General features: G+C 52.1%; 1 protein-coding gene and 1 long non-coding RNA gene across 2 annotated transcripts in view; one reads left to right on the top strand and one right to left on the bottom strand.

Moving 5' to 3' along the window:
* Window positions 1-112: 112 nt before the first annotated feature.
* On the bottom strand, window positions 113-4,481 carry LOC115508662. Its single transcript, XR_003967070.1, has 3 exons — window positions 4,333-4,481; window positions 2,272-2,452; window positions 113-199 (listed from the first exon to the last, which is right to left on the bottom strand). It is a non-coding gene; the product is annotated as an uncharacterized LOC115508662 (long non-coding RNA).
* A 318-nt stretch (window positions 4,482-4,799) lies between these two features.
* The window catches only part of NUDCD3 (NudC domain containing 3), a 62,660-nt gene continuing 53,948 nt past the window's right edge, over window positions 4,800-13,511 (top strand). Inside the window, 5 exon segments of the mRNA XM_030307596.1 lie at window positions 4,800-4,946; window positions 4,948-4,989; window positions 4,991-5,047; window positions 5,049-5,081; window positions 10,350-10,648. Of these exon segments, the coding sequence (XP_030163456.1) occupies window positions 4,887-4,946; window positions 4,948-4,989; window positions 4,991-5,047; window positions 5,049-5,081; window positions 10,350-10,648 (491 nt within the window). The 5' untranslated portion in view covers window positions 4,800-4,886.

Below are 13,511 nucleotides of genomic sequence, written 5' to 3'. Positions count from 1 at the left end.
TCCTCCCACTCAGGGCCTAGGAGAGGCAGTGGCCATGGGAGTTCCCGAGGCGGGTGGTTGGTCTCTGGCCACCAGGTGGGACCCAGGAGGACAAGATTAGGATGAAGGAGGCATGTGGCAGCATGGGTGTGGTCTGTTCCTGTCTCTTGAAGTTGACGTATGTCTTCCCGGAGCAGGTTTTTACACTCTAATTCCGTGTCTATATGTGAACAGAGATAGAGTATCATTCCACGTTTAAATGTCTTCCGTAAATGACTTGACACATCCCTTCACTAGCTTCCCCCATGCCCCATGCATTTTGCATTTATTCACGTTGGTCCCTGTGGGCCAGTCACTGCGACTGCCCTGGATTATTCCATTGCATGAATGAGCACGATTGCTTTATTTTTAAAGGTTTCATTTCTAATCCCTCCACCCACTGTGGGGCTCGAACTCACAACCCTGAGATCAAGAGTCAGGTGCTCCACCGACTGAGCCGGCCTGGCCCCACGAACACCATGATTCTGTCCGTTCCCTGCTGGTGGGCAGATTGGTCCCAGTTGTTTTCCAGTACAGCGCCAATCACTTCTGTGGAATCTCCAAATCCCCAAATCTCTGAAAACTGCGTTTGCTTTTTTTCTCTTGTACATTTGGGACAATCTCATTGGACCAGATGAGAGGTGTTTATTTACACCTTTACGACTGGGGTCCTTACGCCCTTTGTCTCCTTGATGTGAGCGGTCAGATATTTTGGCACGTTTGTGACTTTGTGTGCTGTGTGAGGCCCCGGGCCTGATGGGGGGTAATATCTAAGGCAGTGTAAGCATCAAATTACTTTCCTAAAAACCTTCTAAATTCTGAAATTCATCACACCAAGGGGATCTCAGGTGCAGAAGATGAAACTCTGTGAGGCTGAGCAGGAATTGATGTGTCTGTAGGTGTGGGAGAGCTGCCTGGAGGCAGTGTCGCGAGGGACTGCAGGGGACCCACAGCTGCCTCTGGAAAGCACTGCCCTATTCCACCCCACCCGCCGGCCTCGGTGAGGGCCTCCCTCCCCGTACCAACAACACTGTATGTCCACTTGCTGTTTGGGGGAAAAGGGTAGCATTGTGGGTGATAATCATTTTTAAATACATTTTTCAAAAGAAAACCTTTTTACAATTTTAGAATAGTTTTAGATTTACAGGAAAATTACAAAGATAGTACAGAAAGTTCCTGCATACTTCACGTCCAGTTTACCCTATCAATATATTAGTATGGTACATTTGTCAATATACAATTAATAAACCAGTATTGATAATTACTACTAAAGTCTATACTTTTATTTAAATTTCCTTAGTTTTTATCTAGTGTCCCTTTTTCTGTTCCAGGATCCTGTCCAGGAGAGCATGTGACATTTAGTTGTTACGTCTCCTTAGGCTCTTGGCTGTGACAGTTTGTTAGACTTGTTTTTGATGATCTTGACGGTTTCGAGGAGGACTGGTTGGGCATTTTGTAGAATGTCTATCCCTCTAACGGGATTTGTCTGGTGTTTTTCTCCCGATTAGACCAAGGTTATGGGTTTTTGGCAGGGAGACCTCAGAGGTGCAGCACCCTTCTCGGCACACGTAAGGGGTGCACACTGTCCCCATGACTTCCCACCATTGGCATTGAGTCTCCTCATCTGGCCAAGGTCATGTCTGTCTGGCATCTCTTCCACAGTTATCCTTTGCCCCTGTCTACACTGTCCGTGCTGTGCATCTTGGAGGGAAGTCACTCTGCACAGCCTACACTTAGGGAGTGGGGAGTTACGTCCCACCTTCTGGAGGGTGGAGTATTTACATAAATTTGGAACTCTTCTTAACAGAAAGATTGTCTATTCTCCTGCATCTATTTATTTATTATGACATATACAGTATGGACTCGTGGATATTCATTTTTGTGCTTTGCGTTCTAATATGGCACTACTTTATTTTCTTGCTCAGATCGCTCCAGCTTGGGCTATCGGGAGCTTTTTTTTTTTTTTTTTTAAGATTTATTTATTTATTTGAGAGAGACAGAGACAGCGCGAGCAGGGAAGGGGCACGCAGAGAGGGAGAGAGGATCCCAAGCAGGCTCTGTGCTGCCAGTGCAGATCCTGATGCGGCGCTCGAACCCACAAAACTCTGAGATCATGACCGGAGCCAAAACCAAGAATTGGACGCTTTACCAACTGAGCCCCCCAGGCGCCCCCCCCCCAGGGGGCTCCTTCTGTTGGCTCCTGTCCCTTGTCACACCCCCAGCATGGAGGGTTTTCCCATTTTGAGCACTTACCTTGCTTTCTGGCACTACGAGTTGGTCCAGGCTCAGCTTGTATATTTTCTGCCCCGGTCCTAGAATCAGTCATTTCTCCAAGGAGCCCTGGCCCTTCTACTGGAGATGGGATTAGAACCCAGGATCTGGTGTTCCATGTGTGCTTTGCTGCTGGGGCATTGTTGCTGTTGGGCTCTCTCAGCTGAGACAACAAGGAAATATACGTGTGTGTGAACCCACACATATATGTACACATTTCTTGAAAAAAGTTTTTTTTAATGTTTATTTTTGAGAGAGAGAGTGAGTGAGTGTATGAGCTGGGCAGGGGCAGAGAGAGAGGGAGACACAGAATCCGAAGCAGGCTCCAGGCTCTGAGCTGTCAGCACAGAGCCCGACGCTCGGCTCTAACCCACGAATGGTAAGATCATGCATGACCTGAGCCAAAGTCGGACACTTAAGCGACTGAGCCCCCCAGGCGCCCCTATATGTACACATTTCTAGAAATATTCCTATACGTAGCCATCTATAGCTGTGTTAAGCTAAATTGGAGTTCCTGCCGATGCCTCCAGGGGAATTCATCACCTCAGGAATACTTCTATACTTCTCCCTTGCTTCTCTGTAACCTCTCCTGCCAACAGCAAGAAGCCTGGCTTACCCCCAACTCGATCTGCCTAATTGTTGCCTTCCACTGTATATGCTTAGTGTTTCAGAGATGACAGCCCACACTGCCATGGCAAACAGCTGTAGAGCGAAGCGGCCCTTTTCATTCCTTTGCCCTTTGTCTTAGACTCCATTCATTTCCAAAGTCACTTAGGTCAGCGTGTTTTCCTACCATCCTCCTCACTGCTTCTTACATTTGTAACACAGTTCAATTGTTTTGTCACGTTCTGCATTCCAGTCTGGTGTTACAAAACCATGCATATAAAAGATCCATTCAAAGTGCAGGACATACCACGGGTATGGATATTGTTTCAGATTTCCATATTACCACTGTTGAGAAACTACCACCTGTTCAATTTTGGTTTTAAAAAAAATACTTTTATTTGAAAAGACAATTAAAATATTCCTCTCATTTCCAATTACAATCTGTGTGAGACTGGTTTTCTTCGTATTTTTCAATCAAAACAACATATTGCAATTCAGTGCATGCAAAAGATGTGAGAATCTTGGTGTCTTCAATTAAGCCAGACATTAAGAGATTTGCAGAAATGTAAAACTATGCTACGCTTCTCGCTACACTTCATTGCTTTGAAGAACATTATTTCCTCAAACATGTTAACATGTGGGGGTGCCTGGGGGCTTAGCCCGTTAAAAGTCCACTCATTTGATTTTAGCTCAGGTCATGATCTCGTGGTCATGTGATCAAGCCCCCAGTTGGGCTCTGCGCTGAGCATGGAGCCTGCTTAAGATTGTCTCTCTCCCTCTCTCTCCTTTCCCCTCCCCTGCTTGAGCTCTCTCTCTCTCTCTCTCTCTTCAAAAATAAACATTAGGAAAATGATAACACACTATGGTAACTATAAGCACAACCCACATCAAAGGTCTTTGGAGTCTTCAATAAATGTTTAATTTTTTAAGTTTATTTTGAGAGGGGGGGGGGAATCCCAAAAGTTTAAAAGTTTATTTTGAGAGAGAGTCCTCGCTGTCAGTGTGGGCTCTCACAAACTGTGAGATCATGACCTGAGCTGAAATCCAGTGGTATGCTTAACCGACTGAGCACCCAGGTTCCCCTGAGTGTAAATGACTCAAAGAGGTTTCAGGACCATTGCCCTAGGGTGATTATCTGGTTCTGGTTCTGACTTTATTTACAATTAATTGGAGCCCGTTGACTCTGAAGATAGGTGTTCATTTGTAGACCTTAGTCCAGTTGTCATGGAAATCATTTGTATCCAGTAGAAAAGGTAACCTACGGTTTTATTATTTTGCGGGACACCGGCCAGCTTTGTACCCATCCTAACGATCTTACTCGGTTTCCTCGAAATGTTTATGAATACCCGCTTCCTGCCAATACTCTTGGGACCGGCTTACCATATTACTGGTTACTCGGTTAACTCGATAGTCCTCTGGCGTATGTTTATCGGGTACCTGAATGAGGATTATAGTGACAGACACTGAGGACACGATGCACGCCGCGCGTGTTCACAGATTCTGCCACACTCGCGTCCACACGTCGCGCTCGCTCGGCCTGCACGTCACTGGGGCCTGACACACCGCCAGCCCCATCCAGGCGGACCCGCCAGCCTCCCGGCTGGCAAAGGGCGGCGCCCCGCCCACCTCGTGACGACACAGGGGATCACGTGACGCTGCCCAAACAGAACTTCTTCCGCCCGCTTGCAACATGGCTGCCGGGCGCTCTCGGTCCCGCCGCCCCGGGCCTTCCCGCGCCTAGCAGCCACTTCGGGCCCAAGACCGCCCCTTGGCGGGGCCCGCCGGGAGAGCCGGCCGGGGAGGCGGGCGGGGCCCTCGGCGGGGACGCTCCCGCTGCCGCCCGACCCGGCCCGGCCACGGGGGGCTGGAGCGAGCGCGGACCGGAAGTCGCGCCGGGCGGCGGAGCCGTTAGCGCAGCGTGCCGGAAGTGGCCGTGGGCCGGCGTCCGGGCCGCGCCCGCAGTGAGCAGAGTCCCTCCGGCCGGCGACGCCATGGAGCCCGGAGCGGCCGAGCTGTACGACCAGGCCCTGCTGGGCATCCTGCAGCACGTGGAGCAACGTCCAGGACTTCCTGCGAGTGCTCTTCGGCTTCCTCTAACCGCAAGACCGACTTCTACCGCCTGCTGCGCCATCCGTCCGACCGAATGGGCTTCCCCTCCTGGGGCGGCGCAGGCCCTGGTCCTGCAGGTAACGCGCGGCGGGCGGCTCGGGCCCGGGGCCGGGTGGGGGTGGGGGCGGCGGAGCCCGGCCTCAGTTTCCCCTCGGGCGCCCCCCACCCCGGACCAGCCTCCCCGCGGCCGCGCCTGCGAGGTAAGCCGAGGCGCCGTTCGGGTTGTCGAGTTACCGTCCTGCGGGAGCGGGCCTGGCTCGGCGTTCGGGGCGCTTGGAGGTGCCAGGACGGCCCGGCAGGGAGGGGGGCCGAGCGGGACGCCCCGGGGACACCTGTGCGCCCCACAGGCACGACGCGTGGAGGCGGGAGGGGGGCCGCGGAGTCGGCGGTTCGAGGCCGTGTTCGCCGTCCTCCTCTCACGTGGGGGCGAACTCGCTGAGCGCTGGACGGGCGTCGAAGTCGACCGGGTGCCCAGGAGCGTCCCCGTAGTAAGCAGGTGCTACACCGCAGTTGCCGCAGGCATTGGAGGCGCACAGTCCGAGTGCACGGCTCCGAGTCTCCTGCGACGTCTTCCTTCCTGTCGGGGAGACAGAGCACAGACAGGGACAGAACTGTGTGAGGCCGGTTGTGTGACAGAGCCCATTGCCGGGAAGGGGTCAGAGACGTGGTGTGGAAATCAGGAAAAAGGTCTTGTAGGGGAGGTGGAGTTTTTGACGGGATTGGAAGCAGGTCTTCAGCCAAGCGTTGAGCCTGGGTAGATGGAAATGCTGGTAATAGCTCCCTGCACTTTACAGATTGTGTACAGCCTGAGCGAGTGGTCAGGCCGTTAGTTTCTCGGTGGAGTGTCCAGTGGTCAGGCCGTGACTTTCTTGGTGCTCCTGTGGAGAAGCGAAAGCTTAGGGTGTTTGAGTGACTACTGAAGATGAATCGGCGGTGTTGGTACTCTGGGTCGGAACTGAGGCTGTTTCTCGTGCCTTCGGTGGCTGAGTGTCATCTGGGTGAATCAGAGGACCGTCAGAGATGGTTTCTGGCAGACTCCTAATGGTAGCTTATCACTTTCATGCAAGCCCCAGGGAAACAGGGTTGAATTTTATGTGAGATGAGGGGGCCACTTCGGCAAGGTTAGGTGATTGGATGGAACTTATCGTAGAGCTGGAACTCGGAACTTCATCTTTATGGGTCCAGATCTTAACATAGTAGAGCGGGAAGACTGTTGTTTGGGGTGACAGTAGCTTGCAGAAAGATGTGGAGGAGAAAGGAACACTTACTGACAGCGGGTATGTACTGGTTAGCGTGCTGGGTGTTAACCTTGTTTAGTACCAATATGCTGAAAGGTGGGTCTTTGCCCTTGTCTCACACACGAATGGGCAGAGGGAATCATTTTTCTAGTATCAGGGATGAAGTATGTCTGTACCTGGTGAGCAGTGTAAGGAAGAGGAGGTGGGGAGGGAGGAGTCACAGATGACCCGTGGTTTCAAACTTGGGAATAAATACATGCACTGATTGAACTGTCCCCCTGAGTTTAGGGGGGAAAAGCTTAGTTTCAGACAAGTTAGGATTGAGATTGCAGACAGGAGTCCCTGCTGGCAGGCTCTGGAACCACGGAATGGAGGAACCAGAGTGGTTTGAAGGGAAGAGAAGAGCCGAAGGTGGAGGGCAGCATTTTGAGGGGTGTCTCCAGTGAAGAGATGGGAGAAGCAGGAGGCTGCCTGAGCAGCAGTAAGGGAGGGGAGGAAGTGGGCAGGGCAGTACCCAGGGGACACTTCCTAGTGATGGTTAAGAGGAGCGGTGTTTCTGCAGTTTGTTCCCAGCAGTCAGCAATGCCTGAGGGACTCTGAAGAAGCAGATGTTCCCAGGGCATTTTGTTGGGTGGGTGGGGGTGAATCCTGGGGGGACTGTTCTGGCCACAGAGGCATTTGGCAGGAGACTCGTGAGTTCAGTGTTGGACGGGAGTTCCGTTGTGGGTGGGACATTAAGATGCCGAGTCCCACTGAGTAACTTGCTGTGGCACGGTGTTCCTTCCTGGTGTTGTGTCCTTCTAACCCCCCATCCCTGCTCGTTTGCCTCTTAGGGGTTTTCTTCCCTGCACCTGACTTGATGGCAAGAGACCCCTTCCTGAGGTGGGCAAGAGACCCACCTCAGGTGGGTGGTTGGAGTCTGTCCTGAACATAGGCAAGCAGGGCTCGGATGGGAGTGCTGGGGTGCTCCATTCTGGAACTTGAAAGTGTCCTGATATATTGAGGTTGGACTGTTGGTGTGATGCATGATTCTTTCTCCTAATTCTAAGGGCTTGGCCAGCCTGGGTGCAGAGCTTGAGGGACAACCTTCAGCAGGAAAGATGCACGTGCAAGTTGTATTCCTTGCCGTGATATTTTAGTGTATTTTTTGTTTGTTTGTTTATTTACTTAGCATGCGTGTGAGAGGGAGAGAGGGAGAGAATCCCAAGCGGACTCTGCGCTGTCAGCACAGAGCCCTATGTGGGGCTCCATCCCACGAACCCTGAGGTCATGACCTGAGCCAAGATCAAGAGTCGGACACTCAACTGACCTGAGCCACCCAGATGTCCCTTTTATGTGTTTTAAGAACAAAATAGTTTACAGTGACACTTCATTCATTGATACTTTTTGCTTTTCTTGGGTCCAGTTTGAGAAGCCTGCTTAGTAGAAGGTCTCTTGCCCCAGAATCAGGAGAGCCTCCCCACTTGTCCTCACTGGACCTGCTGGGAGGGTCGTCTCCTCTCTGTCAGTAGAGAAGTGGATTGGAGGTCACAGACCTCTCCTCCAGCTCCACGGTGCTGTGGTCGTACAGCAGGCGCCTGGGTCTGTAACGACCGGAGCCAAGGACAGGGGAGGTGGGTGGCAGGTTAGAGGAGGTAGGGGGCTGAGTCAGCAGAGGTGGTGGATGCAGCGAGGAGTACCAGGCCCAGGGGCCGGGGAGGTCCCGGGGGGTGAGGAGACAGAGTCCTTGCTGTTCCTTTTTTTTGTGAAGTTAGGATGAGGGTCTCGGGTGTCCAGGGCTGTATGGCTGTGAGGGTGAAGTCAGGTGTTGCAAGCACGGGTGTGAAATGTTGTCGGGCTCAGGTTCTCTGAAGGAGTAGAAATGGGTCTGGAATTGTTGCCTTGTTTCAGCTTTAGGGTTTTGCTTCTTTCTGCCGACGTGGCCTTTTGACGTCAGTGTTCTTGTAATATTTTTATTTTCCTCTTTCACCTGCAGGACTCAGACAAGACACTTACCTCCTCTGAGCTTAGTGTTTCCTCATGTTGGAAATGTCAGTGCTGTCTTCCTCACAGCATCTTCGGGAAGGTTTTGGGGGAATCCGAAAGCATTTGGCATAGTTCAGTAGTTAGTTAGAGACCTTTTGTTTTGTCTTCCTGCTCAGCACATGGGACGTGGAACATGATTATTTAACGTATGTCTGCATTCCTGTCCTTTGGAAAGGGACTCCGACCTGCTTCTGACCATTCTCAAGAGCAGTTTTAGGTTCAAGGCAAATTGAAGGGGAAAGTACAGAGGTTTCCCATGTACCTCCTGTCCCCTCAGCCTCCCCCATTACCTGCATCCCCACCAGATGGTGCCTGTGGGTACAGTCGATGCACCTGTGTTTCGTGTCAGACTACCCAAACCATAGTTGGCTTTAGGGTTCAGTCTTAGTGATGTCATTTTATGAGGTAAGGACAAGTAGTTTTAAACTGGTGTCTGTCACACAGAGTATTTTTCATGCCGGGAAAATCTGCCATGTTCCACTCATTCCTCCCTCCTGCCCCGTTCGTGGCAACCACTGAACTTTTTACTGTCCCGTGGTTTTGTCTTTTCCAGAATGTCATAGAGTTGGAATCCTACAGAACATGTATGGCTTTTTTTTTTTTTTTTTTTTTTAAACTTTTTTTTTTTCAACGTTTATTTATTTTTGGGACAGAGAGAGACAGAGCATGAATGGGGGGAGGGGCAGAGAGGAGAGAGAGACACAGAATGGGAAACAGGCTCCAGGCTCTGAGCCATCAGCCCAGAGCCCGACGCGGGGCTCGAACTCACGGACCGCGAGATCATGACCTGTCTGAAGTCGGACGCTTAACCGACTGCGCCACCCAGGCGCCCCATGTATGGGCTTTTTTGATTGGTATCTTTCACTTGGTGATATGATTTAAGTTTCCTTCTCATCTCTTTACGGCTCCATAGCTCATTTCTTCCTAGTGCTGAGTAATACTCCACTGTCTGGACAGACTGCCATGTGGTATCCATTCACCTGAGGGACATTCTGGTTGCTCCCAGGTCGTGGCAGCTACGACTGAGGCTTCTGTGTGAACCTGTGGGGAGCAGGGCTGCTAGCTGGGCCCCTCCAACCTCCCAGGGAGGCTCTCCCAGTCTTCCCGCCTCCAGTTGCCAGAGGAGCAACCCCCCCCCCATGGCCCCACCCCTCGGAGCTCTGGTCTTGCCCCTTGTAGCCCCCAGGGTAACACGTGCCTTTTCTTCAAGGTCTACCCGAGCCCCTTCCTTCCAAGGAACTTCCTAGATTTCCGGGACCTGCAGCGAGCATCTGTGCGCCCACGGCGAGGTACCGCAGCGGTTCCTCACGGTCTCTCCCGGTGGCGCTGTCGTGGACGGGTCTGTGCTAGCCAGGTTGGAAGTTGTGTGCGCCCTTGAAAGGTGCATACGAAATGCCATGTTTCTTGTGTGCTCTTCGGGTGGAGAGTCCCAGCGCTTGTGTGGGTGTGACTGTCCCAGAAAAGAGTAGGGGCTGGTCCTCATACCAGAATGTTGAGTTCGTAGAGGGTAGGAGCTGTTACTTGGATTTTTGTGTTCCTTGTTCGTTGTAGACACGGCGTGGTTATCTGGGGGATGAAATTCCCACGTTTTTTAAGAGCCACACCCCTTCCACCTGTGCATTGTGGGAAGACGGCAGCTGTCTGGTGACTCTGCTGTACTGAGTGGGTTCAACTTGATTTCCTGTCTTCTCGAGTCTGAATTGTTGGCGTCTTTACAGCTCTTGCTACCAGGACAGTGTCTTCTTCCGTGGCAAGCAGGTCTCACCGGGGGCTGTAAAAAGAACTAAGGACAGGTGAAACCATTTAGTTACGTGTCCTTTAGACCCAGAAGTTGGCCAGTGGGCGCATAGGTGCCATGAGCGTGGCTTACCTGGTTTCCCTTCTGCGCATTTGGAACGCCTGTTAGAGATTCCTTCACGGCAGCTCCTGGTGAAGTTGAAGTGCGTTTGCGTTTGCCAGGGGGAGCATGTCTGCGGTCTACTAGTTTTCCATTCTCTACTTACCACGTTTGACCACCTTGCATGGCATGTGTGGCCCAGTACCGGTCGGGAAACTCACGGCCAGTTTGCTGTTCGATTGTAGGTGTTCACAGCCTTTGAACACATGGCGCGCCAGGATGACGAGAAGAGGAGGAAGGAGCTGGAGAAGAAGGCCAGGAGGAAGGAGGTGGAGGAGGCCGCGGTGGCCGCAGCCGAGCAGGAGCCAGTGCCGGCCGCGGGGCAGGAGGTGGAGGTCGGCCCCAGCACAGACCCCGGGCCTCCAGGACCACCGGGACCCCGGGACGCTGAGCCGGCGGTGGCCCCCAGCTCGGTGGAGGCAGAGCCTGCGGGAGCATGTGCAGGTGCCACGGAGGCTGCGAAAGGGCCACCAGCCCTTCCCAGGTAAGAATTCCTCCTTTGCGGTTTCTTTCTTGCTCGACATCCGGTGGGTGGCGTGGTCGTCCCTGGTTCCTGCTTGGTACCACACCGACTCTCCACGTTTAGGTCCCAAGCTGCGGTGCGTCCCAGTAGTGTGCCCATGTGGGGCAGGAGGCCAATCTGCTTCTGTCCTCATCCTCTTGTCCTCCCCATAAGGTGGGGCCGTGATCCACCCCACTTGTGCAGCCAGTTGAGAGCTAGAGCCGGAATGAGAGCACCGGGCTCCCAGATTCAACCCGCCTGTGTGGAGGCTGTGTCTTGGTGCCGTGGGGACATGTGCCTACTGTGTACCTGGAGTCCCCTGGGAGATGGCCATGTCGTGAGTGGGGTGGTTGGCAAGTAGCCAACCTGTGTGTCAGCTTTCTCCCCTGTGGAGCAGAGGTGATAATGCAGCACCTGCCTCGAAGTCCTCTGTGACTGTCACTTGAGCCTGGGGTCTTGCAGCCTGTGTGTGGCCATGCTGGAATCCCCCCCCGCGCCTGGGGCCATACTCTCCTCCCTTTCCAGGGGCTCTATTTCCTGGCGCTGAGCAGGGCTACACCGTGTGAAGATCTGGCACCTCCTTGTGTGCAAGCGAGGTGGTGGCAACGGCTGCTTCTGGCCTCCTCTCTTCTAGCACAGTCCGCTCTCCACCTCTGTCCCTTCTCCCCCGTAACTGCTCCGTGCTCTTCCCTCTCGTCGCACTCTCTGATGCAAGTGAGAGGGTCTGTGAATGGAGCTCTTCGGTAACGGTGACAAGCAAAGCAGACAGCCTGCGGCGACACAAAATGTAGGGTAGGGAGGTTCGTTCCATGAGATTAGGTGGGTGAGACTACGGGGTCATGACAGCCGTACTAGGTAGTGGGGCTCACGGTCAGCAGTTGTCGGGGCAAGCCTGTTGATGAAGACGAGCAGTTCTTGCAGGTGGATCTTGGGTCAGAAAGGGGCAAGATGGGGGGTGCCTGGGTGGCTCAGTCGGTTAAGCATCTGACTTCAGCTCAGGTCATGGTCTTGCGGTTTGTGGGTTCGAGCCCTGCGTTGGGCTCTGTGCTGACAGCTCGGAGCCTGGAGCCTGCTTCGGATTCTGTGTCTCCTCCTCTCTCTGCCCCTCCCATGCTCGTGCTCTATTTCTGACGGTCTCTCAATAATAAACATTTAAAAAATTAAAAAAAAGAAAAGGGGGCAAAATGGGGCCTGGGGCCTGGAAGTGGAGGGGTCTTGGCAGAGAGTCACCAGGTCTGGCCGTTTCCTTCCTCCTCTAACGTTTCCTGTAGTGCAAATCTGCTGGAGATGAATTCCGTCAGCTTTTATTGGTTTGCACATGTCTTTCTTTGATGCTGATTTCTGAGAATACTTCTTTGGTCTGTAGAATTCCAGATAACTTTTTTTCTTCAGTGTTTTAAAGAATGTCGTTTCATTATTTTGTTGTCTTGTGATGAGAAGTGAGTGAGTATTCTCTGTTCCCCTTGGTGGGTCCCCTCTCCCAGGTGCTTTTAAGATATTTATCACTAGTTTCAGGATCTGATTACAACCTTCTGCGGTGTGGTGTTCTCCGTGTTTGTACCCTGGGGGTTTCTCAGCTGCCTTCTGCCTCTGTTGCATTTACACACTTCTAAGATCCTTAGTGCCTCCTTTGGAACAGTGTCTAACTCCCTGTCTTCACATTTACTCGTTTCTCCTTTTTAGTGTCTAACCTTCAGTTAAATTCATCAGCACGCTTTTTATTTTCCAGCTCTCCAAATTCCTATTCATTCTTTTTTATGGCCTCGATCTCTACCTTCATTGTTTTTCTCTAAACACATTCCATATCTCATAAACATGATAGCTGTGTAAAGCCTTTATCTGCCAATTCCATCATCTCTGATTTCTCGGTTTGTTATTGGCTGTTTGCTATTGCTTTCTCCTGATTTGGGATTACATTTTCCCGCTTCTTGACACATCTGGTAATTTTTTACTGGATGCCTGACATTGTTGATGTTATGTAGCTGCATCTCTGGATTTTGTATTCTTCCTTTAAAGAGTGCCAAATTTTGTTCTCCTTTTTTTTTTTTTTTTTTTTAGGTTTATTTACTTGAGAGAGAGATAAGGAAAGAATCCCAAGCAGGCTCTGATGCAAGGCTCTGACTCAGGGCTCCATCCCACGAACCATGAGATTGTGACCTGAGCTGAAACAGAGTCCAGGACCATTAACCGAGCTACCCAGCCGCCCCTGTCCTCACAGTTATTTATCATAGATTAGTGTGATTTTTTCAGAAGCATGTTTTTCAGCTTTGTTGGGGGTGTGTCTAGAGCACCTCTTATTCCAGGGCTATCTCAGTCCCTGTCAGGATCGCACTCCAGGGGCGCCTGTTTCCCAGAAGCTGTGTTCCCTTGGGGTTGCACTCATGTGGGGACAGTTGACTGTTTGGCAAAGACTCAGAGGGACCCTGGACAGTTTTCTGAGTTTTTCTGTGTGTAGCTGCCTGCTTCCTGTGGTCTTTGCATAAAATGTTTGGGTATCAGACGGAAGACTGAGCGTAAAGCAGAGTTACTCATGTTTATAGACTGTCTTAAAAAAGGTGACCAATGTGGGTGTCGTGATGGCCTGTTTTACGTGGTGGCCTGGTGGGCCCCATCCCAGGGGTCGCTGTGGGGCATTCTGTGGAGGTCACCGGCGCCCGTACCACTGGACTCCAGGTGAGGGACATCATCCTTGGTGACCTGAGTGGGTCTTATCAGTGAGGTGAAGTGCACTGGAAGCAGGGCAGAGGCTTCCCCGAAGCAGGAGACATTCACACCGTGGAACAGCTTTGCCCCATTCCCAGAGAGCCCGCTTGTGGCCTGCCAGCCACCACAGCTACGTGAGCCC

The sequence above is a fragment of the Lynx canadensis genome, chromosome A2 (genome assembly GCF_007474595.2).
Source record: "Lynx canadensis isolate LIC74 chromosome A2, mLynCan4.pri.v2, whole genome shotgun sequence".
Lineage (NCBI taxonomy): Eukaryota > Metazoa > Chordata > Mammalia > Carnivora > Felidae > Lynx > Lynx canadensis.
This window is presented reverse-complemented; position numbering and strand designations above follow the sequence as displayed.